The 27,718-nt window shown below is 39.1% G+C and overlaps 2 protein-coding genes across 3 annotated transcripts; both read left to right on the plus strand.

The window, feature by feature from the left end:
- Positions 1-2,087: 2,087 nt before the first annotated feature.
- LOC110972272 (B2 bradykinin receptor-like) lies at positions 2,088-5,266 on the plus strand. Its single transcript, XM_051945716.1, has 2 exons — positions 2,088-2,110; positions 4,276-5,266. The coding sequence occupies exons 1-2, from the start codon at positions 2,088-2,090 to the stop codon at positions 5,264-5,266; spliced, it is 1,014 nt and encodes a 337-aa protein (XP_051801676.1).
- Positions 5,267-16,596: 11,330 nt separating this feature from the next.
- Positions 16,597-23,783, plus strand: LOC110960488 (psychosine receptor-like). 2 transcript variants are annotated; one of them, XM_051955913.1, is made up of 3 exons: positions 16,597-17,078; positions 18,851-20,148; positions 21,065-23,783. In XM_051955913.1, the coding sequence occupies exon 3, from the start codon at positions 21,067-21,069 to the stop codon at positions 22,009-22,011; it is 945 nt and encodes a 314-aa protein (XP_051811873.1). In that variant the 5' UTR covers positions 16,597-17,078; positions 18,851-20,148; positions 21,065-21,066; the 3' UTR covers positions 22,012-23,783. The 2 variants fall into 2 exon arrangements, with proteins under 2 accessions (XP_051811873.1, XP_051811880.1); XM_051955920.1 differs by lacking the exon at positions 18,851-20,148.
- The last annotated feature ends 3,935 nt before the right edge of the window (positions 23,784-27,718 follow it).

Consider the following 27,718-nt stretch of genomic DNA (forward strand, 5'->3'; position numbering starts at 1 on the left):
CCATGGTTACTCTCCTAGATACACTGGCAAAAACACATGATATGCTTCAGTCAAAGGTAAAATAAAGTAAATTTGGTAAATCCTCCTGTGTTGCTCTCAGGTTTAGTTTAGCTTTCTGTCTTCTGGTCATGCAAGGATTCATTTGTATAGCAGAAACTCCTCGTAGGAAGAATGGAGTTCCTTATTTAAGACCAGTGGGTATAGAATACTCATTTTCTGTCAAACCACAGTAATACAACATCTGTGGAGAGTTTGAGCCAATCTCTTTAAAAGCTCAATGAGTTAAGTTAGATCTCAGTGCAACATTTATTCAGCTCACAAGACTTTGTGTCCTGCAATGGTCCAAAGTAAAAATACTTTTAAAAATGACACTTTAAAAATGATTATACTTGAAATGTATAAATCAGACACATTTAATGTATTTAAAAATATCAACTGATTTCTTACAACGTTATTACAGTACGCTAATGTTTCAATATTGGTAATGGATGAATAATAAAGAAGCTTCATAGCGATTTCAGGAATGTGCTAGAGTTGAAAAAGGAAAGATTTTAGAACCTGCAGACTGAGTTCAAGACCATTATCAGCAGTACACTTAACAGCCTGTCCAAAGCAGTCAGTGGTGTAAACTGGGATAAAATACCAGGTTTTGGCATTCCAGCTTGATTATAAAAGAATGGAACTGAAATTCAGCTGCAACATTTTTGATTGTGTTTGCAAAACAACTAACTGTTGAACTTTGTCAGAGTGCTGCCAGTAGGAGGCAGTGTTGCTCTGATGAACTTCTTTTCAACTCTTTCCTTTCTTTAATCACTAACAGCCCAATGTCTCTCTTTTCCTTTCCCACTTTCAGCGACAGAGATGGTTGGTACTCTTTGCTCTCTGTCTGTGCTGTGACTGTGGTTGTATTTGTGTCCTGCACACTTTGAATGCTGCTGCACAAAATCCACTCAGGAAGTTACAATTTAGAAGTTTGTTTGTCATCTCAGCTCTGTGCTTTTATTTGAACAATAAGACAGTTTATAGCTTTTTAACTAATGCGACTGAATGCACTTGTTACACTTTGAAATGTTCATTTTGCACATGAACAATGCTGGCAGTGTACAGTTTTATGTCGCATTACTCTGCCAAGGAATGCGACAGAATAATGTGACGATTGCCGTACATTTGTCTATTTGTCTGTCTGTCTGTGTGCAACATTACTCAAGAACGGACTAACAGATTGGGATGACATTTTCAGGGAAGGCCAGAAATGACACAAGGACCACATCATTAGATTCGCCAGTGATGCGGCTCATAGGCTGGATCCTCAGATTTGTTTAAGATTTCTGAAAGACAGCCCCACGGCGTCACTGTAACTGTGACAATAAGTGATCACTACATCAGCTGCCTGCTGAAGATCCCATGATTGCGATCCTGTTACAAATAGACCAGTGCGAACTTATCAAGACTTCTCTCGATACAAAGAACAATTGAATAAATTGTGGGGGTGTTTCCGCGTCCCATCGATTCCCACCAAACGCTACACGTTTCGGTCATGTGATTCAGTATCCGTACACAATATACACATGTATAAAACACGCACACGTTCAGCACAAGGTCATTGTCTTTGTGGATACATCTATGGTAAATGGCCGTGATTTCTGATCATCAATAACTAATAAACAAATGCTGCATTTCTAAAAAAATAAATAAATAAATAAAATGCTGCACTTCTGACAATGCCATAAAGAGGAATGGACAGCCTTGGCAGAGTACTGCACTTTCTGAGTGCTTTTCAAGTTGCTTGTAATTCGATTTTGACATTGGGACTGATATCCAACATATACTTTGAAAGATGACATGAAAAGAATTACAATTTGGTCTCATTTGCAAAATAAAAATGATTCTCTTTCATCTGGTATACATGAGTTTCTCCTGTGCTTCTCATCATATAATATAATATATTTATATACATATATATACATATATATGTATATATATACATATATATATACATATATACATATACATACATATATATATATATATATATATATATATATATATATATATAAAATCATCGCGCTATGAATGTATTTAACCACATGGATGTCGTCAAGGCGGGATTGTGACCATACATGTAAAATTTCAGGCAGATTGGAGCATTTTCAGAAGAGTTAGACACCACTTTCTGTTTAATTGCAAAGTATCAAACTTTTGATGGCCACGCCCTCAGACTTTTGCAGTGTTTTGATAACTTTTCATCAGGAATGTCTGTTGCATGTACTGGCCAAATTTGATGTCTCTCGGACTTACCCTCGATGAGTTATTAATCTCAAAAAATTTACAGCAAATTCAAGATGGCCGACTTCCTATTGAGTTCACAGTGTGGTCATGATTGACTTTTATGTGTTTCCTGATGTGCTGCACATGCCCACCAAATATTGTAGCTGTAGATGAAATGTAGTTGAAGATAGCCTAATGACCACATTTTTCAACTTTGGAGGGGGCGCCATGGAGGCATTTTGCCACACACATGCGCAACTCCCATAAAATATGAAATTTTTCCCCAATCCTAATGTGCATGCCAACTTTCATGCATTTTGGGGTATGATAAGGCCACCAAAAATGCAATTTTGCAGGCCAACAAAGAAAGCATAATAGTAAGAAGAAAGAATAATTTCTTGCATTTCAATCGGGTCCTAGGCACCGCGGTGCCTTGGACAGTTGATGCCCTTGCACCGCCTGTCCTCGGCACTGTCGGTGCTCGGACCATAAAAAAGGGGGGAGGTAGCAATTGAGTGAATGAGTAAAAGATATTGGCCACATCACTTTATTATCAGTTTCCTTTTTTGATTCAGTGAGTCTGAAGCTGATGGAGTTCAACAGCAGAAGGAATTGGAAGTTTTGCTGGGAGTTTTAACATTTTCTATTTTCACTAGAAGGGATGACACTTCTGTCAAGGTATGCATGAATTGTCAATATTTTACCTTCATTTGCTCTCTTTACAGTATTAACAACTTAGCAGTGTTCACTTGTGTTCAGCAGAAAAAGTGTTTTACATTTTACATTAGCTGTGAACAAGAACAAGCAGACGTATTATGAAAGCGTACACAAAAAACAACAGCTAGGTTCAGGTTAGGTTTTGTATTTTTGTTGTCAACATGTCAGCTTCTAGACCATAACTGTATTTGTCTCACATGTTAAGCGTTAGATGTTGATGAGGAAAAGATTATTGATTTAAAAGTTACATATAAACACATGACAAAGCTGCAAGAAAACATTATTAATCATTAACAAAGTTAGTCTTTCAAAGTCTTTAATGCTTGCAATTGTACTCACGTTAACAATCAAGCAAATAGCAAAAAATCAAGCTTGCTCCACTAATAAAAAGTTCAGCAAACATTACTTACAAATTTATTACTTTATTACAATCCTATAATTAATTTTATGGTCATTACTGGAAATTGCTTGGCCTGTTTAATTATGGGGACTTCACATAACATGCAGCATGACAACGGTTGGCAATTACTACATCCAAATAAATTTTATCTGTTATCAGTCATTGTCAAACAAATAATGCTTATTTATGCTCCTTGCATACACATAATTCTTTTCTTTATTACACCATAAAGGGGTTTGTGGAAACATCACTCTCTTTGATTATACATTTTTATTGTTTGCACAAGCTATTAAAAACTGATTAGAGTTGATTTGCAAAAGAAGATGTCTCTGTTTTTGTTAACTCATGTTTAATTTATTTCTTTATTTTGTTTGTAGCTTAATTACAAAATGTACTTATTGGCATATGGTGATTATTAGTGTCTTCCAACATCGATATTTAATCACATAATATTCAGTATGTGATCATGTAAAAATCAGAATGTGAAATAATACACTAAAATGTTGAAAATTGGAGCAAAAGCGTACCAATGTGCTACCAAGACAAAGTATTTGTAAAGCTCAGTCATACTGAGTGTTAAGTTTGCTGCAGTTTTTTTTTATTGTTGTCAAGAAACACTTCAGGAATCAACTGGAAAAACAACTGTCATGTTCTGCAATGTGCTCCTTTGTTTCACAGAATTAAATATTTTACAGAAGACAGCGTTCAGTTTGTACTCAGCTAGACTCTCTATTTCACAGTATTCAGTGTGTCTCAGAATTCAGAATTTCTCAGTACCATCATCACCTCTTCATTATTTGAACAAAACAGTAAGATGACTGATGATGTAAGCTTCAAATAGTTTTAAGTATAATGTTTTGTCTGGTTTTCCTTCCTTTATTTCTCTACAGCATCCCTGGAAACATCAGCCATGAAACTGTGGATGAAAATCAAAACAGCACAGATGACACTTGGTGCCACTATGATCCATATGATTGGATCTTCACCGTGATTCCAGTGTACATCCTGATCATCAGTGTGCTGGGAATCCTCTTGAATGTGTTTGTGTTGGTGGTTTTCTGGCTCCATAAGAAGGCCTGTACCGTGGCTGAGATCTACCTGAGCAACCTGGCTGCTGCTGACCTCTTTCTGATGTCTCCTTTTCTCATCCTTGCTGTGATTGCAGGAACAAAATATGATTTGCACAATAGTAAAATCATGTGTAAACTGATCATCTTTTCCGTCAGCATGAATGTTTACTGCAGCATCATCATCCTTGCTCTGGTGAGCATTGACAGATATTTGGCACTGGTTCACCCACTGACCGATGGAAGAACGCGGACGCCTTTTCATGCCAAAGTGGCATGTGTGCTGGTGTGGGGTGTATGCTTTCTCTTGAATGTCCCTGTGCTCATTTACAGGGAAGTTGTACATGACCCTGAGGGAAATTTTACCACATGTGATTTTAATTTTCCAAGTCCTTCCATGTTTCTGGCATTTGAAGCGTTCAGTGTATTCATCTTCTTCATCCCTGCTTTTATTATTTCCTTCTGCACCCTCAAAATTGTTAATGCTCTGAGTGGGACCTTAAAGAAGAGGTTAAATGCTCAGAAAAAGGAGCAGAAGGCCACCACTCTGGTGCTGGTGGTCCTCTTGGCGTTCCTCATCTGCTGGGTGCCAGTGTATGTGGTTAGCATACTAGACCTGCTCAGCAGAGTTAACGTTCTGAATGGATGCCACCTGGTCAATAATCTGTATATCTGCCAACACATCTTCTACAGTTTAGCCATATCCAACAGTGTTCTCAACCCCATTCTCTATGTCATTGTAGGGAAAACCTTCCAGACAAAAGTTAAGGAATTATTCATGCAGCCGAGCACAAACCTCTCGAGACATCTTTAAACTGAAGATACTTCAGTAATAGTGTTCTTGTGAATCAGTGTGCATGCTTTCAAGATCTTGTACAATAAAACAGCATAGTCCTGACAACAGCAACCTTAATGACAACACAAAAATCAGAGATAAGGATGACTGAGACATACAGTTTGTTTGAATACAGCCAGATTTTACTGGTGTTTTGTGTCAAACTTTGACAGATGGGTTGAAATGAAGGGTGGTCATCCTGAAAGGAAATGACGTCTCTTTTCATTAGATATCATACATACATCAAATACGATTACCACACGTTTTACGTCACAGCAGTAATGGACACAGTGTAAGGTAATGGATGTAATGCACCAAAGAAATGGACTCAGACTTTGTGTCTCTATGTAATATCATTTACACTCTCGATACAAGTCAGTGTTGGGATGTTTCATGCCTGAATGCATGTGCATGTCTGTAGATATATATTTTAAATTCTTTTTCTGTCTTGTGTATTTATACATTGTGACATCACTTTATTGTTACCTGGTTGTAATGTTCAAAAGCAAATGTCATCCCATTTTAAAACCTTGTAATGTTACCTACTTTTGTGTGCAACATTGCAACTCCAGCAAACTCAAAATACTTTTTTATATTGACGACACTGGAGACTGTGCAGATATTTGAATGCTTATGTAGTCTGTGGCTTGTGCATAGCACTGACTATTCAAAGTCAGAGGATCAGGATAAATTGTCATGCCACTTTACTTTTATTTTGTGAACACATTTCAGTGTTGCTGAAACAACTTATGTGTGTCAACTGTCAAGTGTTTGCATAATTAAAATACTAAAAACAACAAAACTCAGAAGAGTGAACTTTCCATACCTTTGTAGTCTTGTGTTGTGTAATTCTGCTGCATTCATTTTGATGCTTAAATAAACTGTCCATCATGAGGATGACAATGTTAAAGGAGTGTGATGCTGAATCTGTTGAGTGTTCACTTAACGCTGTCAGGTCCAAAAGGATCAAAGCTCGATCACTACCCCTTATGTCTGTAAGACATAAATCATTGTGCACTTCATATTAAGCTGTTTGCTGTTATGAGAGAATAACTATTGAAACACAATGCACATCCTCATGAAAATCTTGCAATATTTTCAGTGTTACCATAAATTGGCCATTTAAAATAAATATGCATGATGTATTAATCAAAAGGGGCAGATGTTTTCCTTATTCTTTTTCTTCTTCTTTTTTTTTTTTTACCCTGGACTGGATCTCACTTCTAGCACTTCCAACAAGGCTTTATTTGGTGAATTTCCAATATTAGGCCCTCAGTGGATAGACTTCGTAGGATCAACAGATTCCCACTGAAATGTAAACAACAGCAAATACATGCCATAGTGCATTTAAATCTGAGGTGAAAATGTACCTCTTGGGGCCATAAACAGTTACACAGATTTTACAAATCTGAGTCTTTGATGGAACTGCTACTCTACCATCTTAAAGGCATTTTTTTTTCATTGTTTTGCTGGGGTTTTTTGTCCAGAGTCTCAAGATTTTTGCCTATGTTGAATTTCAACAGTGTGGAAATAAAATAGCATCCACAATGAAAGCACAGGATGCTATTTTAATCCGAAGCTCATTTCAGCTCACCACAAGAGAGAGCTCCCCATTCACACTCACATTCAGGCCTCCGTATAGCCTTTATGCTGATGAGGAATGGGAACAGCATGGCAGTGCACCTCGCCAACTAGACCACATGGAGGCAATACAAGCTTATGCTCCAGTGAATGCCGAGACACAAGGAGATGTCAGTGCCACCAGTTTACAGGGAGTTGTGGGTTTCTTGTCTCATCTTTTTTATGACTTTTTAGCTTTAGCAGATACAGTCACTCGGACATCTACCCTGAGACTGCTGCTGTGGTTCCTTCCAACCTACATCGTGTCCTACAGCAGACTGTCATGCTGCTCAGGGCCACATTGGATCCCAGGCCACGAGGCTCTGGAGTCCATACCTGGTCACTTATGAATGGTGGAGCTAGCAGGTCTGTTCCAGTATTGGACGCTGCCGTTGCACAGAAGCGCCAGCAGATTTCTCACCCACTCCCCAAGTGGTTAGCTTTCTGGTTTTAGCATGTGAAGGGCTCTGTTTAAACGAGGCTGCCCTGCCCTTCACAATCAATGACACCATTCACAGCCCTTGGGTGTAAACCCCACGCTGTCTTTATGATGGTCAGTAATGTGAATAATGGTGTGCCGCTATCAACATAATTTCTGTCAGTGTTCTGCTTCTTCTGAGATATTCTTCCTGAAGGATCTGCTAGACCGTGGTACAGCATTTTCCCCAATTAAGGTGTATTTGGTGGCCATTTTGGCGTCTCATGTGGGCTTGGTCAGGCCTCCTGTTGGTCAGCATTCCCTGATTAGGAGGTTCATAAAGAGAACCCAGTGGCTCCGCCCTGCTTCTTAAAGCTTAGGTTCCCTCGTGTGATTTGCCCACCATATTAGAGGCACTCTTTTGAGACCTTAGACTGCTCTGATTTTTAAAAAAACAAAAACAAAACACTTTCACTAAAACTGATTCTGGTGTTGGCTTTGACATCAGCAAAGAGGATAAGTGAATTACATGCTGTGTCTGTTCATGCACTGCAAAAACTCAAAATCTTACCAAGTTTATAAGTCTTATTTTTAGTTAAAATGTCTCATCCCATTTGATTTAAGATAAATTCACTGAACAAGTGACATTTCAGCAAGATGGAGGGACTTGTTTTAAGACAATGCATCTTAAATGTGTTGTTAAGTCAAACAATCTTGAAATTAGCTTGTTTTGAGTTAAATTTTACAAGAAAATTCAAAATCAGTTTAACCCTCCTGTCGCCCTGCAGGTTAAATTGACCCGTTTTAAAGTTTGAAAATGTGGGGGAAAAAATATATTTTCACAGTGAAACTTCAGATGTCCACATTTTCAACATTTTTGTTAAATCTTCTAACATTTTTGGTGGAAAAAAAGAAGTGTTAAAAATGTTTCTTAAGAAGAAAATATTAGAAATTTTACTGATATAATCACTTTAGATATTTTTAGCATGATTTTGAATCCATCCATCCATTCTCTACACACCGTTTTATCCTCACTAGGGTTGCGGGGGGTGCTGGAGCCTGGACTGTGGGAGGAAGCTGGAGTACCCCGAGAAAACCCACGCATGCACAGGGAGAACATGCAAACTCCATGCAGAAAGATCCCAGGCTCAGGCCGAGATTTGAACCGGGGATCTTTTTGCTGCAAGGCGAAAACCACTACGTCACTGTGCAGCCCAGATTTTGAATCATCTTTTGAAAATATTTACAAGAAGTTTCTTGCCAAATTTGGGGGATTTTTTTTTTAAATAAAACTTTGAAGCAAAAAAATTTCAGTCAGTTACTTCAATTTAAATTTAGTTTTCCATCAATTAAAGCATGAATCTGACTTTAAATTAGGCACAGAATCAAACTGGTGGATAAGCAATTCTGTCAATCCAGTCTATTAAAATTTCAACATGTCAGCCACATAAACGGTTATCTAATTATTGTTCATTAATTATTGTTATTTCAGACAAAAAAATTCACCTGAATAAATATCCCTCAGACTTGTTTTAAGTTGTGAAGGACATTGTGAGAAATATTTAAAAGTACTCTAATAGAAACCCTGCAGAATTTGTAGTGTAGTTTTAAATTAGGACAATCTGTTAATACCACTGTAAGCAGCATTTAGCAAATTTACTACCTCGTGTATTAACTCCAAGTAATCACACAACCAGCAGTATGTTCAAATGCTGTGCAGTTTTAAGATGGAGTCCAAGCGTTTTTGAGAAACCAGTGACTTGAAACCACGTTTTTCAGACTTTTACTGTCTGTTGTTGCCAGGCACCGGCTCAAATTCCCTGTGTGTACTCACTTGGCAATAAAGGCTTTCTGATTCAGACTAACATTGTTTTGTAGCCATAAAATATGTTCTCCAAAAACAAATATCAAAGGAAGGGTCCGTCATGTTACACTTTTAAACAGATGCAGTTCTGTTGTGTTGTTTTGTTTTTTTTATTTGAGGCTCTCTCTTTTTGTATGATCAAATCAAGCCCATCTGGAGGAAAAAAACTTCCTGTTGCCAGGAAGTTGAAAAAAACCTCCAGTTGGGGTAAGGAAAAAAAACTTCCCTTTGGGAAGAAAAATAAAAGCAAAACTCTGGTTGGTTTGAGGGTAAAGAGGAGGGAGAGAAGTTGAAGGCTTTGGAGGTTGCTGAGGCCAAAAACACCAGATCAGACACATGGAGCTCCAAGATTCAGAGAAACCTGCAGAAGACAAAACCGAGTCAGTGACATAGAAAGGTGTGGAGAGGTGCTCAGAGCATCTTGGGAAATCCTCCAACGGTCTATCAACTAAATACAGTCGAAGCTGTCATTCACAGCATCTACATGGATGTTTAAGTCTCCTGTTATAATGACTCTGTCTGTACTGAGACTAGATCAGTGAAGAACTCTGAAAATTCAGACAGAACCTCTGAGAAAGAGGCAGGTGGGAGACAAACAACTAACAGAACTTAGACACTACAAAGGTTAACTGCACCAACAGACTCAGAAATGGTGCGTTTTAGTGTTCAAAGTCACCTTTTCATTTGGAGTAATAAGAAAAATGTCATTTTATCATAGAGTTTGCCTGAAATTAGATCTGTGCAGCTTGACACACATTATCTGGAGCCCTCACTGCAACATGACACAACGTCTCCTCAATGACTGGATCTGTAGAAGCAATGAATTTGGATGTTTACCTTTGGCGATACCTGGAGGAGTTCATCTTCTTCTTTGCTTGGACTGGTCTTTATCTTCTTCATCTTCCCGTCCTGGTTCTTCTGTCGCTGATCCGTCATCTTGGGGCTCCTCCAACTGTTTCTTGGTCTTCTTCACTTTTGAAGTCACAGTGATGGAAGAAAAGAATCACAGGCGTGTGTGTGAGGTTCACATTCAGCAGTAGCACGGAACGATTCACTACCACAAGGCACATTGAATTTACATCGGTACCAACCTGCTGCTCAGTTCATTCTTTCTGTTCACGATCTCTCTGGGACTGCATGGTTTTTCTCTGGGTGTTCTGACTTCCTCCTGCAATCCAAACACAGGGACGGTTAACCAGTGATTCCAAACTCACTACACAAAAAATAAAAACACAATAAAATTAGATTTAGTCTTTGTCTCACCTTCTGTGTCACTATAATAATCATCCCCTCTTCCACATCATGGGCTGGTCCTGGTCTTGTGTCTTGATTCGATCTTTTATTAGTCTGGTGGTCTTGGAGAGAGAGCTCTAAAGACAGCAAAAAGAGAGAAAACCTTTATTTACATTTGAGCTAAATAACTGCATATGCTCATATTAACATAAAGTATCTAATTAGCCATTTTATTTCATGAGCTTACCTTGTGTTAATCGAATGGTCTCATGAGCCATGCACTGGTCCTGGATCTGCCTCCCATCATCTCTGAAGCACCTATTTAAAAAAACAACATATACAGATGCATGTTTCAATTGATTCTGACATAAATAACTACACTTTGTCAGACTGTGACATGCTACATGCTAAATCCCCGTGTAAACATGCAGTGTCTGTAGGGTCACTCTTTCTCAAGCACATCGAAATTACCAGTGCATCCAGTAAAGTCTCAGTAAAGTCGTTGTTCCTTCTCCTCACTGGCCGGTCGTCGTCTCTGGCTTCTTCTCTGTCGGGGTTCGGTCGCTCGTCTTCACTGGTCTTCGCTGTCTCGTCTTTTGTCGTCTCTTGGGGTCGTCCTCGTCACTGTCTTGGGTCCCGGGGTCGTCCGCCTGAAAGAAACCAAAAAGAAAAACGCGGCAGAATCTCGTCGAGGCGTTGTCATTGTTAAGATATCAAAATATGAAATGCATGGATGAAAAATACAAATCCCAAACTCACCTTCTCATGCAGCAGCATTCACAGGATCCTGACTGACTTCTTACCTTTTTTTCTGGAGACTTCCCTCAGGAAGCGAGACCTTCTCCCTCATGCTACATTTAATGATTTTAAATAACACATTTAACCCCCCACCCCTTATATCCCAGTGTGACTGTTGTATTTGTTGGGACTGATTCTAATCAATATTCTCCTGTGCCTAGTTTGACGCTGTTGCTGCCCAGATCTCTCCTGCTCTGCCTCCTTTTTGGTCCTCGTGGAACCCCCTCTGCTGTGGAGATCTCCGTGTGTACACGGGCCCCCTGGAACGATTGGCAAACCCACCCGCCAAAGGATCTAACCCTTCTGCCCACTCTCTGCCGCCTCACCGCCCCACTCCACCTGTCTGCTCAGCCGCTGGTCTCCAGTCTCCGTCTCTCCCTTCCCAGTTTCCCTCCGTTTCCTCTGTCAACAGATTCCTCCCTTTGACACATTAAAACTCTCAATTTAGCTTCACTCCTGTCTTCCTGTGTGCTCTCTGCTCGGGTTCATCCAGCCGCCCTAACATTGTGGCTGTGGACTCCAGTGAGGGTCCAGGGTGGGATACAGACACATGTTCCTCCTCCGTGACATGATGTCTGCATCCTGTTCACCTTTCAGTGGAGCTTCACTGTAAGGGGGGGGACCGCTGGATGTTTCACACCATCCCCCCAGATCCACTCACACCTCCTACAGGCACCCTGACCAGAGTCCCACCGACAAGAACCGAGCTCAAAGAATCACACAAAACCCAGTCTAAGACAATTAATTCAAATAAATCTGGAGTAGATCTGATCAGACATAATCACAACAGACTCATTCCAATAAAATCTGATCGATCACATCCAGGAAATCACACATTGCTAAAATGTTTCACATTAAATTCAAATAAATCTGGAGTAGATCTGATCAGACATAATCACAACAGACTCATTCCAATAAAATCTGATCGATCACATCCAGGAAATCACACATTGCTAAAATGTTTCAAATTAAACTAGTATTAAATTTAACTAAAATGAAAGTTAATGAGGCTACCTGGGTTTTATCTGGCAGAAGCTCCAGCAGGGCTCTTACCTTGGGGCCCGGCGTTGCCCGTTCCTCAACTTTAGGAGAGCCCGAAGGTTCCTGACCCACTTTGGAACCGGACCCACTACCTTTGCACGAGGCTTGGCAGCCGGCTGCTGGGCCTGGGGAGGTAGGGCAGAGGGGTTATTAACATTCACTGGAGCGGCTCCTGCCGGTTGGTCAGGAGCCCACTCCACAGAAAAAGTGTTGGAGGGAGAGAGTGGAGGGAGCCTCCGAAGGATGAAGACGAGTTTGTTGTCCTCCGAATTCCGGAGACTCCAGCGGCCTGTCAGTGGGGGGGAGGAGAAGGAGGAAGAGGAGAGACAGGGGGAGGGAGGGGAGAAAAAGATGAGCGAGAGGGCGAAGAGGAGGGGGAGAAAAGAGGAAAGAGCGAGGGAGGAATGGGAGATAAAGGAGAGTGAGAGGGGGAGTAGGAGCGTAAGGAGATAGGAGAGAATGGAGGAAGAGGAGAAACAGGAGGAGGAGAGACAGGGGGAGGGAGGGGAGAAAAAGATGAGCGAGAGGGCGAAGAGGAGGGGGAGAAAAGAGGAAAGAGCGAGGGAGGAATGGGAGATAAAGGAGAGTGAGAGGGGGAGTAGGAGCGTAAGGAGATAGGAGAGAATGGAGGAAGAGGAGAAACAGGAGGAGGAGAGACAGGGGGAGGGAGGGGAGAAAAAGATGAGCGAGAGGGCGAAGAGGAGGGGGAGAAGAGAGGAAAGAGCGAGGGAGGAATGGGAGATAAAGGAGAGTGAGAGGGGGAGTAGGAGCATAAGGAGATAGGAGAGAATGGAGGAAGAGGAGAAACAGGAGGAGGAGAGGAGGAGAAGGAGGAGGAGAGGGAGGGAAAGAAGGGTTCAGCAAGGGGGGGAGAGGAAGAGGAGGAGAAGGAGGAGGAGAGGGAGGGAAAGAAGGGTTCAGCAAGGGGGGAAAGCATGGAGGGAGAGCGAGTGGGAGTGGGAGAGGAGAGAGGCGAGAGGGGGGAGGAGCAGCGAGGAAGCTTGGAGGGTGGAGGTGTGGAGGTGCTGTACCTGATGCAGTCCGACGAGGAGCTGCAGTCCGATGTCCTCTGGAAACAGAAACAAAAACAACATTTCAAAATTACAGCCACAATAATAGTTATTGTTCTGTGTTTTATATTTTCTGTAAAACTACAACTACTCTTCTTAGATCACAAATAACAATTATTATTGTTATTATTGTTATTGTTATTATTATTATTATTATATTTCTAATTATTTTTACAACATAAATACAGATATTTGCTGTTATTTTTCACTTGGACAATACAGTATTCCGCTGTTTTTAACAATAATAATAATACAGTAAATCACTGTGAATACAGGTTAAAAATGGTGGAAATAACAGGTCATATCTGAAATATTTAAATTAAAATAATATTAAAATATAGCCATAATAATTATTACTGTACTATGGTTTATATTTTCTGTAATACTACTACTACTAGATAACAAATAACAATTGTTGTTGTTATTATAATTGTTATTGGTATTATTACTGTGGCAGCCTTTAACCCAGTTTAAAGGCCGCTGTGGAGCGGATGGGATATTACTTCTGGACACGTGCTCTGGACAAACAAATCCAACAAAAATGTCCTCTACACAATTCTTCTTTGGAGATGTCAATCCGTTTATTCGTTTAACCATTATCCATTAGGTAAACCATTTCCTTTAACTTTGTAAAACGAACAAACAAACCAATTATCTATCACGCTGGCACGGTCAAAAACTGTTTGCTCTCCATCCGACACACCTGGCCTAATTACCTGGAGCTTTTAAAACCCAGGACCCTAGCTCCCCCTACTGATCAATACAAAACTTAATAGATGGCCAGTCCATAGTACAAATAAAGAAACAAAATAAACATAAATAATGGCTCCAGCTATTACTATTATTATTATTATTATTATTACTGTATTTCTAATTAAGTTTAAAAAATAGAAAAACAGATATTTGCTGTTATTTTTACTTGAACAATGCAATATTCCACAATTTTTAACAATAACTAAACAGTCAAATACTGAAATAACAAGAAAAATACAGTCTATTGATTTAGGCATCAGTTAGTTTTTTTCTTTTCTTTTAAAGTCACATGAATATTATTTCACTAGATGCTTTCTGTAATTGAAGAAAACAGGAGAAATCTGTAAAATAACCATTTTGAAATAAGTTACCATTTGATTTCAATCTCAGTGCATGTATTTTTTTCTTGTAGATAACAGCAAATATTTGTAAATTAACTACATTTTGCTGGTTTAAATACAGTGAAAATAGCATACATTTAGTGTCAGTTGTTGTAAAATAACGATAATAATAATTACTGTTTGTAAAAATAAAAATATTTTGATGTCGACATGATTTACAGTTTTTTAAGACAAGCTCTTTTTTTTTTTTTTGCAATTTTACACAAAAATAAAACAAAAAGGAAAATGCCAGGGATATACTACTTTACATCACATAAGAGGGGGAGATAAAGTGGACAATTAATTGACACTCAAAGAAACAAAACAATTAGGAGGAGCCAGGTTTAAGTTTTTTTAAGACAAGCTGCTCCCTTTACACCTGCACGTTCTGACGTCATAACCCTCCTGCTTATGCTTCCATCGTCTCCATGGTTACCAAAGATACACATTTGGAGCATTTTATGAAAAACGGCCCGTCCCCGTATTGTTTTGTTTAAACTTTTGATGCCAAATTATACAGAAATTATTTATAATTTCTCACTCAATATACACTACAAAAGTTTTTTTTTTTTAAAGAAAAAGTCTAATTTTACAGTCAAACATTGTAAAAGAACAAATAACCATTAACAAAATAGAGCTCTTTGACGTTCTCTCGGTTAGCTAACACACAGATCATTCATTTTACTGCTCTCAGCACATTTAAATAAATATCCACAATAAAATAAACAGAATTTTGCTTCAGAAAGTTTAAAAAGAGGCTCTGAGGACCTTCAGTGAGTGATTCGCATATATGGGATTATATTTGGAGCATTGTATTACCATCTTGCTTTTTAAACATTTTGAAATATTGTAAAAGAACAAGCAACCATTTATAAAATACAGATTCTCGACGTTTGTCACAGTGAACATACAAATCATTAACTTTGCTGGGCTCAGAGCATTTAAATCAGTATCCACATCGTAAGAAACGAAACTTTTAATTGGAGACTTTAAAAAAAAGGCTCGTAGGACGTTCAGTGCTTCACACACAGCTGATTATTTTTGGAGCATTTTATGAAAAATGGACCAGCAGCCATTTCCCACCAAACTTTCCATGTTAAATTACACTAAAATTCATGATCCTAAAACAAAACAACTGTTTTATCAACACATTTCCCTTTACAGTTAGACAATGAAACGCAGAAATAACATTTTTACAAGACAACATCAGCATCAGCCAAGCTGTTTATAAAGCAGGCCATCACTGCGTTAATTCACTAACTTTACATTCAATAAATGGTTCTCATTTCTGGACTGAAACTGCTTTTAAAGTGTTTAGAGAAGATCAGCTGATGAGGAAAGCGTGAAGTGAATTTTCTTACCTTCATGCTGATGGTTTTCAGTAGTCTTCTTTTCGGGTCGAAGTGTCCAAAGTCTTTTCGCCTTTTCAAAATATCTTGCTTTCCAGCAGTCCAAATGCAAAAGTTCCGGTTGAAGTCCAAATGCCAAAAGAGAACGTCTGGAGGTCAGCAGGCCTTTTATAGGTGCGCGTCACCTTCTGTTGCCATGGTTTAAATGATGCACGCACGCGCCTGTGCTTGACCAGTCCTGATCTGGAGCTAAATCTATAATCCATATTGTCCATTGCTGTGTTTCGTTTTTCCACGTATGTGCATGAGTTTCCATCAGCTGTCAGAAATGTACAGAGCCTCAAAGCTACCTGAACGTTTTCTGATAAGATCACCCTCTGATTGAAGCATCTCAGTGGGAAACAGACAACGAAAAGCAAATTATTGGACTAAAATCATCTTATAGTCCTTCTAATAACACTGTTCAAGCAGTGCTGCGTAATTTTGTGCGTTATGGCGGCTTACCTTCATAAAAGTCTCCTGGCAGCTCTGATGGACCTCAGGATTCACCCACAGAATATTTAATACAATTAATTAAACCCTATAAACCTAGAATCTGTGTAGAGCAGAGACAGGATGTTATTGATCTTCACATCTTAATGAAGGCACCGCTGCTGTGTCACCTCGTGCGTAAATGCGCATAGAAAAGCGCAGATGCTGAGGGATACTGCAGGTGTTTATTGATCCTCAAGTTGTGCTGGGGCTCAAACTGAGCCGTTTTACAGTTTGAAAATGTGATTTAAAAAAAGTATTTTCACAGTGAAACTTCTGATGTCTACATGTTCAACATTTTGGGGCAGTTTTTCAAAATGTTTTGGTGGGAAAAAAATGTTTCTTCAAAACATAAAAAAAATCAACCAAAATCCAGCAAATATCATGTTATTTATTTTTTCTCAGACAAGGAAACAATATTTTTGGTGCCATCAATGAGGACAACAGGGGGGTTAAAGCCAGAGGAAATAATCTGACAACCAGCAGCTGTGGACAGAAAACAGGACTGTGAAGGAGGTGTAAAAATTAGGGGTGAAGTAAAAACTCGAAATAAAACGCGAAGGGGCACCGCGCACCACTGACTCTGATGATGTTTGACCCTCCTCACCTGCCGTAGCAAAACACTCGCTTCAAAACGGAGGAAGATGAGGTTGAGGGATTAGCTGATGCTCCTTCGTCAAATAAATCGGTTGTGTGGACTTATTTTGGGTTCCTATTTAAACGACGAAAGAACGGTGAGAAGATTGCGGATAAAACAAAAACGTGTGCAAAATATGCCGCTACAGTTCGCCACAACTAGTTCACAGTTCAGACATTGATAGGTCTAGACTGCAGCTCCTAGGACTATTTGTTTTCCTTTTCATTCAAGAATGTAGTTATCCTGATTATTATACCAGCAAACAAAGCACTTTTTTTATTGAGATTTTATGTTTGTATTTGTACTGTAGTCTAAATAAGGGGGGGGGGGGGGAACTACAATTTTGTTTTTTTCAAAGAGCATTTATTTTGTACTGATGCAGCATTATTTTTTGTATGTCTGCATAAGGAAGAAAATAAAGAAAATAAGATTTTTTCATAACATCCTACTGTTGGGGATTTTCTTTAATCTTTATTTCGTATCATGAGTATTTCGTATCGTGAGCCCTGTTTCGTATTTCCTTTCGTTTCGTGAGTTGGCCATTTTGTTACACCCCAAGTAAAAATGTTTCTGAAAATTTGCAAAACCTGAGGACGAAAATTCCAATAATTCCTTAAAAGTTTTCCTTCAAAGTTTTATTTTAGAAAGTCACTCAAATTTGGCAAGAAAATTCTTGTAAATATTTTCAAAAAAATGAGTAAAAATCTTCCAAAAAATATCCTAAAAGTAATAATAATTTTCTTTAAGAACATTTACATAAAACTCAAACAAAATCCAGCAAAATTTGCTGGCTTTTGGTTGATTTTTGTGTGAATGTTCTCAAGAAACATTTTTAACTTTTCTTTTTTCCACCAAGAAATGTTCAGAGATTTTCCAAAAATGTTGAAAATGTGGACATCAAAAGTTTCACTGTGAAAATAGTTTGTTTTTTTCCACATTTTTAAACTTTTAAACGGTCAGTTTTGACCCACAGGACGACACGAGGGTTAAACTTATTTTGAGTTTTCTTGTTCTTGTTCTTTGATTTTAATCGCCCATTGGCCCAGCAGGCTATGCAGGGCCGGCCCAAGGACTTTGGTGGCCCTAAGCAAGATTTTTTTTGTGGCCCCAAAACATGCACAGGGCAACTACCAAATCACGTGCACAGCTTGTAATTGGGTTAAAACACACATGCACATGATTAACAGCAAATATTTATTTTTTTAAAAATGTATCCTTAAAATGATGGAGACCATAATAATAAGTGTTCAAAATAATAGAAAAAATAAGTTAACATCTTTAAACTGTAAAAGCAATCAACTTGGATTTAACAAGGTCTATAAGTAAAAACAATGACAAATGAACACCAAAAACGTAGTATATTTTGACAAATAGCAGTGGTCAGTAAGAGTGCAAAATATTCAAAACATTGAATAATACAGTCAACAAATTTACAGAAAAGCAATTAATTTGCATATATCAAGGTCAAAAATCAAAGCCAATGACAAATGAACACTAAAATATTCTGACAAATAAATAGAAAATAAAGCTATAGTATAAAAGTGCAAAGAGTTTAAAATAAATAGTGAAAAATGTTAACAATTGTACTAAAGAACAGCTATAGGCTACTATACTATAAACTATAAAAACTATAGCTTCATCCTTTCACCACCACCCATCCATTTTCTGTGACAGCCATGCTGTGCATGCGAGGTTGGAGAGTTTAGGCTACTTGCATTAGAGTGCGTTGATGGGGCACTGCACACGCTTGAGTGAGAGAGCGAGCGAGAGAGATTGTATCGGAAAGATTTGTGTGAAGTCGAGTGACATGATAACCTTTATCTCGGGCTCTTCTTTCCATCTCCATGTTCTTCTTTTTTCGTCCTTCAGCACCACTCCTGAACTTCCTTTTTGGAGCCATGATGCCATCTCTAGTGCTACTGCTTTTCCATCTGTGGCTTCTCCAGACCAGTGTAATCGATCAAGTTTGAAACGGTGCCGTGGTGTCACAGTAGCCTAACTTATGCACGAAGCGTGGAGTCACCAACTGACTGCTGGTTTATTTTTTCTTTCCTGTATTTTTCCAGTATAGTTTTCTAATAAGCCAGTTTAAATTGATATGTTACCATGATGATTTATGTTTTTTTGGAATAAAGACAGGGACAAAATGCGAATCACACACTTATTGTGGTGTGGCCCCCTCTAGTGGATGTGGCTATAAACAGCGGCATAGAGTGTTTATGCCAGCAGCCGGCCCTGACTGTTGCTATCACAACCATTAATACCACACTGGATCCTATAAAATACCGTTTGATCAGTGAGAAAGCCAAGAAAGAGATTGGGAAAGCTATGAAGAAAGGGAGACAATTTAGCTTGACTGCAAATCCAGTGTAAAACTTATTATCAGGGATGTAATTTAAGACGAGATTATACATTATAGTGCTGCCTTTATTTAGTGTTTTAATGTTCAAATAGATATGTTATTGGAAGAATTGGCATGAACATGTCCACTGGTCGGTTCTGTAAATGGTTCATTTTTAAAAGGATTTTACCGTTTTCTTTTACAGTATTACATTCTAGGAAAGGTAAACACTTAATTCTTAATATAATAGTCACTTGCTGAGTCACGGTTGAAGTTTATCATTATTTTTGTGGAATCATCTCATCTGTTACTTACATTTAAACTACTTTAAACAATCCTTACTACTACTGTTGGTGATGGACATGTGTTTTAAAGACAGGCCTAAAAAACATATATTGCCATCCTGTAACGGCACACAGGCTAAGCCAGCCAAAACTTCATAACTGTACTATGGAGACACTTAGTTAAACAGTCTGTGTTCTTCTATCAGACCATTATCAGCATCTCCTTTACCTGACCTCATGTCTGTGTTGCCACATCAACCATAAAACTGCACAGTCTCATTTAAACTTGGTGCTCTAATTCAATCTGCCTCGTGATCCTCTAACGGTAGTTTGTTCTGTCGTGGCCTGTCACCCAGTAAATCAAATACGGTAGTCCGGGACAACAAAGAGGCAGCTGCTGATCTTTCCTGTTCCTTTAAGCAAACTGATTGTTGCAGGAGAAGAAACGAGAACTGAATAAATGAACTCTGCGTTGGTTTTGGATTTTCTTTTATTAGCAACGAATTTCATGGACAGGGTTTGGAGATACAACTGAGCAAAGGGTAAGTGCAGTCAATTTGAAAAAGGTTTATGCTTTTCTCTCTGAAATACTTGGTCATGCAGGTCTATGGTTGATGGTTCAAGATTTAACGGACAATATCAAAGGTTTATTCATGCTTGACCTTTACCAGCAGTGAAAGCTTAGGTCCTCGAGCAGATAATTCCATCACAGTAAATCTTTGGCAATTGTTTTTGTTAAATTGTTGTCACGTGATAATGTATTTGCTAACAGGGTGTGTCTTGTCTTCCTTGCTGTGTTTAGTGTTCAGGAAAAGTGCAATAGCAGATATGTTCAGAATGTAATTTTGAATGCAGTGTTTTTAGGCCAAGACAGCTGATGATAATGTAACTTTGACAAAAATAAGGCAGGATGAGTGTTGATGGTAATGGATTGCCAGTGTGCAGCATGTTGTGCAGGTTTAAATAAAGCACTAATAAAGGTTGTAAAAAAAAACCCTATAAAATATTGCCAGGAAATTGTTCAACAGTATGGTTAATGAGCTAATTATTTATTTGCTAAAATAAACCATGTGACTTGCATTTCTATGGTACTCTAAGGTACCACTTCAATCATTTAATTCTATCATAAAGTTGTGGCTCACACCGTCAGACAGTTGATTGTCAAAATCAGGGCAGCAGAAGGAAAGATATGCCAGCAAAACACCGTGTCGTTGCGTCTTTCAGTAGATTCTCTCTGACTGATAAGCTCTCATTTTTTTCACCATAGTTTGTAACCAAAAGTTTTCTGTGATAATTTGTAGTCTCCAGGTAGCCTTGATGACATCTTTATCTTTACAAAGCTTCAGGGAAACTCTTGAAAAGTACTTCCTGTGAAGGTTGAACTAAATTTAAAGGTTTACACAATCATACACATCGTTGTGTTCCTTCCTTAATTCCTTCCTCATATTTTACTGCAAGGTATGAACGCCACATCAGCAATGGAGAACTTAACCCTGTCCATCAACTATTCAGAATGTTACTTGACTGACAACGTATCCAGGCGGAGGCCATTTTTCATCTTCTACGGGGCTGTCATCATAACTGCCATCCCGTCCAACGCCTTCTTCCTGTATGTGTCCTGGCAGCACATCAGACAGAAGAACGAGCTTGGTGTGTACATGTTCAACCTGGCGCTGAGCGACCTGACCTTCACCATTGGACTTTCTCTGTGGCTGGACTTCCTGTGGCGAGGAGTTTGGACATTTGGAGGCAACGTTTGTGTGTTGTCTGTATTTGCTCTCTTCACCAATTTCTACACTACCGAGGCTCTCCTCTGCTGCATTGCTGTTGACCGCTACCTGGCAGTGGTTCACCCGTTAAAGTACACTTCCCTGAGGAAAGTTGCAACTGCTGCAGGGGTCACTGTTGCCATATGGGTGTTGGTGGCCTGTTTCAACGCCACCACCATCACCTTGGAAGACTCGTACCATGAAAGCAACGCATTTGCAATGTGCTTTGATGTCTTCATGCCACTGTCAGAGCATCATTCTCGTGCCAATATTGTGCGTTTCTTCTTAGGGTTTGTAATTCCTGTTTTGCTGGTGTGTTTTTCCACTTGGGGGATTTGTGTGGAGGTGAAATCCAACCAGGCCACAGAGGAGCAGGAACGCAAACGGATTACAAAACTTTTGAGAATAGTTCTGCTCTGCCTTGTGTTTTGTTTTGGACCAATCCATATCATGATGCTTCTCCGTGCACTGGTGGAGGACTGCACAAGTTTTGCATGGGTCTTCTATCTCTACAAGATCAGCACTGCTATCTCAAGTCTCAATACCCTTGCGGATCCGCTCCTCTACTGCTTCATTACTAGAACAGGGCGGGCGAATGTCAGTCAAGTTGTTCTCTTTTTCCGAAGAAAGAAATGAAGCAAAGTTGAAGATATAGCAGTTTAAGCACAACATAAAATAACTGCCTCAATTTTGCTTTACATTTAGACATTTACCATAAAAATAAATACAAATCCAGTGTTGTGACAAAGTTGGAAGGATAAAAATGGAAGGATGAAGCTGCTGGTGTTTCACATTATTTTTATTTTTATTGCATTTAAAGACACCAACAGAGCATTCATTTTGTTGTTTTGTAATACTTTGTTTGTGGTGCTCTGCCCCAAAACTACCTGTTATTTTTATTTTAGAAAATGTTATTCAACTGGTGTGAGGTCAATGACGTTGTGGGGGACGACTTTCAGTGGATTAATACATAGAGTTCTTTAGTGAGCTTACACAGCAGCAAGACAACATGCAGCTTACTCAAGATAAACAACAACAGTCTTGTTCCTGGCTAAGACACACATTACCCACTGCAACAGAGAGACTCGTGTACATTTGGACAGGATGGTTAGTTTATGTCATAGAAAATAAAGAATGAAAGGCTGCAGGGGCAAGAATCAGTTCATTGTTAGTTGTGGTCTCGTCATAAGAACTGTATGAATACAGAATATAATCCGTTTTATCATCTGCATCGGCATTTAGTATTGAAAACTGTTACAGAGAGGTGAACTGATTTCAGCTTTCGTATTATTAGATATATCACAAAAGTCACAGTCACAGCAATGTAAAATAAACACAAAGCAAGGAAGGTCAGACAGGCAAATATATTATACAGTGTGTATATATATATATATATATATATATATATCAACACAAGAGTCCATATATCAGCATTTGCAACTAACTTAAAGCTCAGCCAATCTCTATGGCAGCTCACTGCCAGTCTACAATATTTTCATTGTCCCCTCTGCAACTGACAGTTTGATTTACAGGTCCATCTCTGGTCTGTTGTTGTGGTTCTTCATTAAAATCAGCATATGGCCTTTATGAGCGGTGTGTCATAGAGAACAGCTGTTCCAAGCTGGACTGTTTGTTCTGTTAAAACTTCAAACAGATCCAAAGAAAATAAATAGATCTTTATGCCTCTTGAAACCTTTTAACCGAAAAAGAAAAGTGTGATTAGAAGAAGAATGGTTGTCTTTAAACAAACTGTGTGACTTTTATCACTCGACAGTGTGACAACATTTGACTGGTTTCACTTCAGCTTTTTTTTTTTTTTTAAATTTGTCATGCCATTTGTACTTTCAGTAAGAGAAGTGAGGATCAGGTGCCATATGAAGAATGTATTTGTACTTCACAAATTAAGTGATGTTCTCCATCGTTGTTTAACAAAACATTACATATGTTTTGGACGATTAAGAAAAAGATTCACAATTTAGTATCCTAACACTGCCAGTTAAAATGCTAGAGCTTTGCAAAAAGAAAGAACTAAAGAATCATCTGACTAATATGATTTAATTTTAGCTTAATTTCTTAATTTTTGAGGCAAAATCAAACACCTGCAGAAGAGCTTTTTGGTTGAGATTGTGATGAATGCTTCATGAAGAGTTTTTATTTTGAAGATGGCAGACAATAGCATGTAGCTAACATTTTTAAAATATCATACAAAATATAATACAGTACTTATAGGTATATACATCTAAGATTGTGTTTTTTTAAATTGTTGTTCTAAGGTGGGAAACAAGTCTTAACATCAACAGTGCTGTATGGAGCTCTCTGGTGGACAGTTGAAGAAATGCATGTTCTATACTACATATTGCACATATAAATCTTTTAAATAAATAAATAAATAAAAATTTTAAAAAATCTTTTCAGTGTTTTTGAACTAAGTGTTTTATTCCATAAATACTGTCCTCTATCAACTTTTCTTTGACAACATGACCATAAGCAGATAAAGATTGCGTGGTGCGCAAATATACATATAGTTCAATTTCAACCAGAGGCATTTAAAGTAAAGATAACTTTCAGGAGGGACCAGATTTATCTGCCCAAACTGGAGGTTAGTGAGAGACCACATCCCTTGAAAGAGCACTTTGATCATTATTTTGAAAGAATAATATGACCCTTCAGAGATGGGCAAGCTTGCAAGATTTTGCCACTCAAGTATTTACACTGCATGACTCCTTTCATCTTCCTGTTGGCCCTCCTAACAACAAAAGCTGGAAAGGACATGTGCGCCTCCATGTGAATCTTTGCCCAGCCTCCCTCTTCCATCCACTCATCCATGTCAGATAATATGCTTCACCTCACACTGAACAACCTGCATCAGCAGAAGCAGCGGGCTATAAAACCCATCTGAATGCCGATCTCCTCACCTTCCATTGCCCTTGACTGCATAATAGACAATCTCCTTTATATGTAAAGTACAAACATATCAGGAGATTGAGACACCTGAGGATCAATAGGTTTTGTCAGTGAATCTCAGCCTCTACCTGGATGTTGGCAGAATTTCAACAGAGGCACGTGTGAGAGAGCCGGAGGCATGATGAATGAGTCGCACTGTAATCTGCCCCGGCAATCTGACTGTACACACACAAATGTAACTGAATGATTATTCCTGGAATAAAAAAAAAAAACATGCAAAAAGCAGCTAGAATGGAGATAATAGATGGTTTGACTGGATTTTCACTGTTAGGAACCCACCTCATGCAACAAGCATTTGGAGACAAGCATTTGAATCAGGTGACAGGGCTACATTTTGACCAATCCCAGCTCCGGCAGCTGCTTCTTGCACGGGATGCTTGCAGGCGGACTGTGGGAATACTAATGTACAGACGCACGTGCTGCAGAGAAAACCTGAACCAAATACACTCATGTTTAAAAAAAGAAAACAGATGGACAAATATAACCGTCGAGAGCTGTGTGGTAGTGACGTTACATAAGCTATTTGTAATGTAAACAAGAATAGGACTGATCTAGTTTTATTGTTTACTACAGTCATTCAGTACAGTTTTAGTTAGATTCAGGCAATTTTCTCCACTATGAACTTAATTTGCTGCAGTAAAAACATCACAGCAGTAGTGTTTCCTTGCTCACCGACTCATTAACACTACTCACTTTTCTTTCTTTATCACCATCACCTTTTCCAACAGAGTTTCATCTATTTAAATTATGCATTATTCTAATCTAAAACCCTTAATAAATCTGCTTTTGTCCAGCACATCTGCCTCCAGCAACAATATCTCCAAGTCTATAATCCAAATTGTCTCACTGTCTTTCATTGGTTTTTCTTCCCACTCTTTGTGCACAAATTCTGCCATAATAACAACAGTTTATAAGTATCAGAGAGCAGAAGCAGAAAGCATCAAACTGGATCAAGGCTCCTGAGTCCATTCCAAGTATCTGATTTTGAAAATGATCAACTAATTAATCTAACGATCTTGTTATCTGGTATCATGCAAGAGATGTGTGTATGTGTAGGACATAGCCAAAAAAACATATTTCAATTAAACTGTAATCAGACACTTGCACCCCTGATCAGAACAGCCTCTTTTCACTGTCAAACTTTTGCTCCCTAGCCAAAATTTGCAGTGTTTAAGACATGTTTTCTTAGATTTGTGAGATTGCACAGAAGAAATCTTGAAAAAGCAACAAGTAAAGCTCATGCTCATAATTAAATTGATCAGCTGATTAGCCACAACATTAAAACCACATGTCTAATATTGTCACGAGACATCTGGTGATGCCCTGTGGAGTCTGGATCCAATTGGCTACATCTGATCTTTTGGGTCCTGTGGACTGTGGGATGGGGCCTTTTATGAATCATACTGAAACCTGGGGAGCTTGTTTCAACACTCTTTATTGTGTTTCTTGAGCCGTTACTGAGCAGTTTTCACATTGTGGGTGTCAGCTGAGGGGATGCCGCTGCCATCGGGGAGGGCTTCATGGTCTGAAAACAGTGTAAAGTGGGTGATGCATGCCAAAGGAACATCCACATAAATGCCAGAACGTAAAGTTTTCAAGAAGAACATAACATTTCAATGACATGATCAGTGTTTAATGCTTCACGTGTCAGTGGCTTTAATGTTGTGGCTGTTTGGTGTATTTATTTGTTCTCAACTACTTTTCAGCTTCAGTGGATGGAATATTTTGATCATTGTTTCTCATTTTGATGTGACTGAGCAGGTACAGGTATGATCTTAATTTGGTGATTCTCTGAACTTTATGTAGCACTCACTCTGGAATAGCTCATTGTTGGCCATCAGGAATCAACATGAACAGACACCTGCCAGTCACAGTTACTGCCATAGCACTGAACCTCCTCACTGTCACTCACAACACCTGAACCAATCACCAGCAGTCTCTCTCCCACCTGGAATGTTCCTTTGTTCGAAGCACATCAGCTTCACACAGAGTCGCTTGAACAACAGGATCACCCCACACCACTCAGATCTGGACAACCATCCACTTTTCACAGCCTGGAATCCTGGAAATCGCAGCATCAAAGAGGAAGTGAGTTCAAACTCCTGTAAAGCATGTTGACAGCTGGTTGATATCAGGCTAATGCTCATTCTAATACTCATGCCAATGCTAACAGGCCTTCAACTGCTGTAGGATTTCTGGATCCCACCCACCTGAACCAACATTGTGCTGAACGTTGGTGAGAAACAATTGAAATATGTGATTAGTGTTCCGACTGATGACAATGATGAAGCCTGTCTGTTGAACAGGTTAGGCTTCAATGGATGATTGAACTGGCGGCGAGCTACCCTGGAACGAATTGGAAAACAGTTGACAAGATTCACCCCTTCACCTACCCCACTCATTGGCAGGGCTCAAGCCTCACAGCTTCATCCCTTCCCAAGTGGTCTGGTAGGACTTGTTTAGATTTGTTTAGGCTTGTTTGGATTTGTTTCACTTTGTTTGGAATTGTTCAAGTTGTGTTATGGATTTATTACTTTGGACACGCCATTGGCAACAGTGGAACCACATTCACCTGAATCCTGAACTGTCATTGCATTACTGATATTGAACAAAGCACATAGTCACTTTATATTGTTTAAAGTGAAGCTGCTGTATTGTGATAGCCTAGCTTAGCTAGACTGTATTCCCGTTATAAGGGATATACGGGAATACGGTCTAGTCCTCCTCCATTGACACATTTTGACAGGTTTTCAAGCTCCGAGCAGATCAGACCGAACCAATCAGAGCACCAGAGGCGGGAGTTAACGATGCGTCATCTTCAGGGCCGAGTTGGCGACCGCAACAGAGCGAGGTTTCTCTCGTGCGCTTTCCTCTGTTTTGCACGGGCTGAATTTGTCCTTAAAACCTCAACAAGAAGCAGTTCTTAAAGCTTTTCTTTTTAAAAAGGATGTATTTTTAATTCCGGCAGGCTGTACGATAGAATGCGTACTGCTGCCCTCCACTGTTGAAAGGGAGAGCTTAGATTTTCCTCAGGACCCCTGTACCGCGAAGGAAGCTGTTCAAACTACAAAACATCATGGCGGAAAGGCAGTTGTTAGGTCGCTTAGTGTGTCATACATGTGTTACGCTGATTGGCTCTCTCCAATTCAAGCTGTGATCAGTAGTCCCGCCTCTGGGCTAGATTTGGTTCAATGGAGCAGTTCCAGACTGACTTTATGTGTATTTGTAATACACAATATAAAGGCTGTCTGGTCCCCAGGCAAGTATTGTGATTCAATTGATTGAACGACAGGTGAATGTTTGGTTTTCTGATTCCGATTTTCTGCTGTTTTGTAGTTTGATCATTGTTTTGCCTTGGTACATTCAAGTATTTTCTGTT

The sequence above is a fragment of the Acanthochromis polyacanthus genome, chromosome 1, assembly GCF_021347895.1.
Source record: "Acanthochromis polyacanthus isolate Apoly-LR-REF ecotype Palm Island chromosome 1, KAUST_Apoly_ChrSc, whole genome shotgun sequence".
In the NCBI taxonomy this organism is placed as follows: Eukaryota; Metazoa; Chordata; class Actinopteri; family Pomacentridae; genus Acanthochromis; species Acanthochromis polyacanthus.